The sequence below is a fragment of the Arachis ipaensis genome, chromosome B01 (genome assembly GCF_000816755.2).
Source record: "Arachis ipaensis cultivar K30076 chromosome B01, Araip1.1, whole genome shotgun sequence".
Taxonomy (NCBI): Eukaryota; Viridiplantae; Streptophyta; class Magnoliopsida; order Fabales; family Fabaceae; genus Arachis; species Arachis ipaensis.
In genome coordinates this window covers 30,074,094-30,081,395 of record NC_029785.2, presented here as the reverse complement: position 1 = coordinate 30,081,395, position 7,302 = coordinate 30,074,094, and the positions used below count along the sequence as shown (strand labels likewise).

The following is a 7,302-nucleotide window of genomic DNA, read 5'->3' as shown; positions in this document are numbered from 1 at the left end:
GATAAAGATCATATCTCATCTCAAATCCAATAAATCAAAATTTTCCTTAATTATGTTTAAAAAAATAATTTCTGAAATTAAGGCTATAAATAACTGTAGGATTTGAGACTTGATCATAATAAGACTTTTCAAAGATTCTGGGTCTTACAATCTTTAAAGCTCAACAAGTTTCTTCGAGACTTGGTAGATAACAGTGCGTTATTTATTATAAATTTTGTTCCTCCAGGAAACAAAATTATAGCTCTTCCGGAGCCTTCTATCACATTGCCTGAGCCAATAATGGTGTTAACATATTCCTCTTTTGGCACAAGATGGGTAAAATATATATCACTTTTGAGAATAGTGTGTGAACTTGCACTATCTGCAAGGCATACATCTTCATTACATATCCTTGCCATTCTCTTCAAAAACAAATAATAATTAAATGAGTAGTATGCACAGTTAAATTGAATACTTGATCAGAATTATTTTTCTAAGAAACACTGTACATAAAATAATGTCATATACTGAAATTTTATTTTAAAATTTGACACAATTAATAATTTCAAAATTCATAAATATTAATATTTCATTATTTATGTACATCACATTTGAAACTTAAATACATAGAAAATAAAACTTAACAATAAGTTCTTTACATTATTTATTTACATATATACTTCACAATCCCACATATTAAACTATTCCATCATTGATCAAATGACCAATATTTCCTTCAGGATCCTCAAAGAAATCAGATACATCATAATGAGTGGTGGAGTTCTTAGCATCATTTGAAACAAAATTTGTTTCCTTTCCTTTGTCGTTCTTTTTCAAAGATGCCTGGTAAAGATCGACTAGGTGCCTTGGGGTACGACAGGTACGTGACCAATGGCCCTTTCCACCACAGCGGAAACACTTCTCCACAGTTAATTTATTCTGCCCGATATTCCTTTCTTTGTCCCACTTCTGGTGAGATCCTCTCTTTTGAATATAATTCTTTTTCCTTCCATAATTTTTTTTGTTATTAAAAGCTTGCCATTTACCTCTTCTGGGGTAATGATTTCCCGCATTTACTTCAGGAAATGGGGCGGCGCTAGCTGGGCGCGCTTCATGATTTTTCAATAACAACTCATTGTTGCGTTCGGCAACAAGAAGGCAAGAAATTAACTCAGAATATTTCTTAAACCCTTTCTCTCGATACTGCTGCTGCAGGAGCACATTCGAGGCATGGAAGGTTGAGAAAGTTTTCTCCAACATATCATGATCAGTTATTTTTTCCCCACACAACCCGAACTGACGGCAACCAAATCCTCAGCTCCGCTTGTTTTCCTCAATAGAAGAAACAACCTCAACGCCACAAGTAAACTCGGATTCTAATCCCTAGAACCGTCAACATCATAAACACTTTATTACACGAAATTGAACACTAATGCAGGGCTTTCGAAACAAAAATACTGACTAAAAAGGGCTTTTCGAAATGAGCCTGCTTACCGCAACAAGGGAAGAACAACTACACCGAGTAGCGGCAGTTCCGATGGTGTTTCCAGCAACACCCGTGCCACCACCAGCGGTCGGAAATGCAGAGCCACAGGTCCTCCGGCAGCGACAACGTAACATATGACAGCCCCTTTATTAAACACAATAGTTTCAGTGACAGCTTCAAACAAATTGAATTGGCGAAACTAAGAACCAGAAACAGGGCAGGCTCACCAGAACGGCAGCGACCAGAAATTCTGGCAGCGGCAGAGCAATTCCGGCGGCATAAACCGTAGCAACGGTGCAGATCTCCCTTCCTCCAGTGGTGACGCAGGTGGCTTCCGCGGTGACGACACCAGCCACAACAAGGACGGCGGCAGTGAGACCCCCACAGCGACGAGTTTTTCGGCGACAGAACAAGCAGAACTGGCGACGACAAGGAGGCCCGGCGACGGCAACCCAGGCGGCGATGGTCTCCCCTGTCGCGCTCTCCCTCTCACTGCTGTGCAAACTCCCGTCTCCCTCTCTCTTCGTGCTCGCCGGCAGAGGCAAGATGGCGGCGACTCATCAAGGATGAACTCCTCTGGTTCGGTGACAGATGCGCGGCTCAGGCTCCAGGGACAGGACGGCGGCAGACCCTAGTAGCAGCGGCAGCAGGTGTGGCTTCGACAACACCTAAGCGCGGTGAGGATGCAACAGAGCCTTGCGACGGTGACTGGCGGCGACGCTCCTCCTTCCCCTCTTCACCGCAGCTTAGTCCCCCTCTCCCTCTCTTCTACCCTTTCCCGACTCAGCCTCCCCTTTAATAGGCGTTCACAAAGCAAAGTGGTAATTAGTGTGGTAAGAGGCTGCAAGGCATGTTGGTATTTAAACAACGGCATAACGTTCGCTGACAATTCTCGTTCCCACTTCAGAACTTCAATTTCCCAACTCCACCAATCATTTATAACCTCATAGCCAATCATAGGCCTAACTTCCGCAAACCCGTTCACAAGGAACAAAACATCCACAACTCATAACGTTGCACACCTACCGCTCCAGCTTCCATATACACATATCACGTCTCAAAGAACTAACGCATCGCGTCACTACATCTACCAGTCGTACGTGATATCAAAACAATTCTCGAGTCTACTCAGAAGGATACCAGATTTAGAATGGAGAGACAATTGTCAAAGGTAATACTCATAGATTTGAGGGAATGTATCCAACTTCCAGACAAACAAAGACGCGCAGGCAATGAAGTTTGCTAGAAATAAATCAATTGACAACTTCAAAGATAACCCTTGGATCAAAGAAGTTCAATAGGATCAACAAGAAGAAAACCAGCGCATCAGCTCGAGACAAACTCAAACTGAGTCGATGAAGTATGAGGTTTACAGAAGAGAATATTTCAAACCCAAGACAAAGCTCACAGAACTCAAGAGCACGATTAAAATACTTCCGAATACTTTGTTCATAAAAGAATCGAAAACTTGCGGAAAAATCATTTCGCAGTTTGGAAGAAAGTCAAGTAATAAACATTCTTCAAGAGAGTAACAAAAGCAATAACGTGGCTTTGCTTCAATACAATTTCATGTTGAAGTAGATCATGTAGAGTTTTAAAAACAAAGTGCACACAAGTTTGGCTAAGAGCTAAAATATTTCCTCAAATATTCTAGAAAGGTAATTAGGTGCACAACTTAACCAAAGGCAATCATAAAACTCAGAAAAGAAATCAAATTCTTGTTCAGAAATTTCCAAAGTTCATATTCAAACAAGCGTGTATAACATTCACAGCAAGAGTGAAAGAGGAAGTTAAACTCTTTTAAAAAGAAACTCCGAGACAAAAATTTGCTTACAATTTGGTAAAGGAAATAAGTGGTGCATTACAAACGAACAAATTTCCACTAAACAAGGGAGATTTCCAAAACCTCATTTAAAATAGCGCATGCCAACTTTAAATTAATTTCGTCAAAATTGGGCAATGGTTTCAATCTCAATCAAGCAACAGAAAATAAATTCCGTTTAGAATTTCTTCAAAGAGAATTCAAAACTTCCTTGAAAGTTCAAAACAAGACTCCAAAAGTACACTTGAAATCACCATCTCAGAAGAGCATTCAAGAAGTTTAAGATGTGCTAAAAAGGAGTCAAGCCTTACAAGAAAGGATCTTAAATAGTTCAAACAAGATCCACTAGGCATGAGACATCAAATAGGCTCTCAATTGATCCAAAAGAATACAAAAAGTCATAGAAAAGACAACTCAATCATTTATAATTTCTCAATGATAAATCTTTGACTAAAAACTCTTGTAGAAATAATGGGAGAATAAACAATGCACTAACTTGAAACGAATTAAACTGACCCTCATTAGGATGAGATTCACAAGAGAGGACAAACCAAGATCAATGGTAATGTTCACAAAATGTAAAAGATTAGTCAAAAATAAAGTCAAGTATGACATTCATAGAGATGAAAAGCTTAAGAAGAAACCAATCCTTTCATAAGAAGAAAGCTATGAGTCCAACACTTTCAAAAGAACAACCATGGCACAAACCATGTAGCATGCTCAATCAAACTCAAATCAAAATGAATTAAGTAAAGTTTATCAAACGAAACTCAACCGAGACAAAAGTGGTAAATCCTTCCTTTTCAAAATTTTGAAAAAAATACCCAAATACATAATCAAATGAAGATGTGCATTGGAACCATAGTAAAGTTACTAGAAAGTCAATTTGTATTTTAAGTAGGTGCAGTTCTATAAACCAGTAAAGGTACAGACGAGACATTTGAAATAAATAGTTGTTAAACTGTATAAGAAATCTTCAAAGTTCCACATATAGATAAGTGTATATCTAGTCAACAGCAATTTTTATAAAAATCCCAAAATTAGCTGTAATCACTGTCAAATAAGAGGAAAACTGAATCAACAAGTTCTCTAAGAATGAACTCGGAACCCAGAGTTAAAAGTCACAGCACATTAAGACAAGTTCAAGACTATATCAAAGAATACTTGAATCAAGAAGAACTCAAACAGAGGAAGACAGATGCATCAAGGATTCTAAACAAGCATATGCACTTAAGATCATTCAAGAATGCATATGAATAGAAGAATAGAGTGGAAACATCAAATTACTTTTCAAGAGGAGTACCAAACAAGAACTTCAAGTTAGGATATAAAAGAACAGGTTGACTCGAACAGAATTCAAGACACACAACTGAATAGCCTCGAGAAAAAGTTTCTAACGTTCCCCCAAAGCCCGCAATTCGCTTTACTCGAAACTCGTATATCATCTATGATAACCCATCAGTGCTTTCATATACATAATTCACTAGTATTAAGCCGGCCAAACTTAATATCAGGAATTATGCAACGCAAGACTAACAGTGTTAATCAATAGACTGTCATGTGCATAAAGCTCTAATTCTCGTCTTTCGACAAGACCTAATACATGACAAACGCTCAGAGCATGCAACCGAAGCATAGTCAGTCCATTCCTCAGGCTCTACAGGAAGAACTGCTCTGATACCATAATGTAACACCCTAACTACCAAAGCTCACACTTCCGGCTGCGCTACTCTGATAGCTCGGACATTACGACGACTTTTATACTATTTAATACTAAAATATGAGCCTGTTTGAAACTTTAAACCGCAATACCGCTCCCAAAAATACTTTTGATATACAACGTACATCCATACAACTTACAGAAACTCATAAAGAGTACATACATACATATATATATATATATATATAAATATTATTACAAGCATAATCCAATACAATTTCCTATCCCTCTTACAGAATATATCAAGATAAAGGCGAGGGTACAATAAACCATAACTAAAATGATACAGGGCATCACAACAACAATTAAATAAGTTCTTCGTAACTTCTGCGCCCATATCCTGAAAGGGGAAAAATGTAGGGGGGTGAGAACATCATCCTCGAAAGGGTTCTCAGTAGAGGGTTTTTGGGAATTACTGTAATAGGATACATGAAGATAACTGCACCAGTGATTCATAACCGTCTTATACCTCTTTTCAAAAACAACGGTTTACAATGAAAGTAAAGTCGGAAATCTTTTCGGAAAGAAGAACCGTTCAATTCTCAAAACTCAAAAGCCTTTCAAAACGGTTTATCTATGCGGAACTATATTCAGATTCATTATACGATATCCGATGATAATGGCTGAGGTTGCTGGCAGTGCTCCTGCTGGAGGCGGTGCTCCTGCTGCAGTCGTGGTGGTTAAGGAAGGATAGGATGGCGAGGTGATGATAAACTCGGTTCCGCGAGAACATAAAAGAGGTGTTGAATTTGTTTGTTTTTTCCTTTTCTTTTTTCCTTCTGAGTTGTTGATTTTGATTTTGCTTTTGTGAATTGTGCAATTGGTTGATTTTTATTATTGAACCTTTTATTTGGTTTATGCTAATGATTTTTAGTGTGCATATTGAGTTTTAGCATGATCTGCAAAGCCATGGCTTGATCATAAGCTCATAACTAAGGAGTTGTTTTCGGCTTACACTACTACATAATTGAATTTTACTAACATTTAAAAAATGTTACCAAATCATATTAAAATGTTAGCTATGTATATTAGTAACATTTTAACAAATGTTAAATATACCCTATGTTACTAAATAGTTTCACTAATATTTTTCTAAAGATTTAATAACATTTAATAAAAATATTACAATAGATCTTCTATAGTAATATTATGAGAAATGTTACAATAGACATTTCTTAGTAACACTTAAAAAATGTTACAATAGATATATTTTGTAACACTTAGAAAAATGTTACCATAGATATTTTTTGTAATACTTAAAAAATATTACAATAGATATTTTATGTAACACTTAGAAAAATGTTACCATAGATGTTTTTTGTAACACTTCAAAAAATGTTACCATAGTTATTTTTTGTAACACTTAAAAAATATTACAAAAGATTTTTAGTAACATTTTTTAGTTATATTATACTGTTTTTATTTTATATTATACATAATATAACTATACTAAATTACTATGTTACAACATGAAATATTTTATTAAATTCACAAATTCACAAAATGAAATTTTTATAGCCTCTTTCATTAATCAATAATCATTGTACAAGTTTGTCTCTTTCATTAAATTCACAAATTCACAAATTCATCTCAATATTACAAGCACACCACTTTCTTCTTTTTTAATCTTTTCTTATGCTGGTCATGCTTCATTTTCTCTATTTTCAAGTCAAGAACCTCTTGAGTAAGAGAAGAATATAGAGTCTGCAAAAAGATAATAACTATTTTAAGGCACAAATACCAATATTTTCAAAATAAATCTCAATATGATTATTATAAAGTATGAATTATAAATGCCACTACAAGAAAATGAAGCATTTGTAACAAAAAATTTGTATCAAATTTAAAATTATTACAAATGATGATTTTAATATTTAGTTATTGTTACAAAATAAGAATATTTTGTAACAACGTGATTCCTTTTGTTATAAATTATGTTGGCTTTCGCATCGAATCATTGTTTTATTGCAAAATGTTATAATGTTTTGTAACATTATATTGTTGCAAAACTTTAAAATATTTTGTAACAAGTTATTTATTTTTCACAAAATTCAAAGATCTTTTGTAACTAATAAAAAATTTTATTTCAACATACTAAATGTAAGACTTCAAATTTTTAAAAATTAACATAATGAATAATTTATGATTTATTATATTTATTTAAGATTTTATATTCAAAATTTTATTTTACTAAAAATATTTAAGTCAAATTAATGATACTTTGAGTTTAAAAATATTTTAAAAATTAAATAATAAGTCATTTATGATTTATTATATTATTCAAAATGAATTTTT

General features: G+C 34.7%; 1 protein-coding gene across 1 annotated transcript; it reads right to left on the bottom strand.

Moving 5' to 3' along the window:
* Nucleotides 1,270-2,423, bottom strand: LOC110265655. Its single transcript, XM_021108786.1, has 4 exons — nt 2,343-2,423; nt 1,693-2,096; nt 1,474-1,609; nt 1,270-1,362 (listed from the first exon to the last, which is right to left on the bottom strand). The coding sequence occupies exons 1-4, from the start codon at nt 2,421-2,423 to the stop codon at nt 1,294-1,296; spliced, it is 690 nt and encodes a 229-aa protein (XP_020964445.1). The 3' UTR covers nt 1,270-1,293.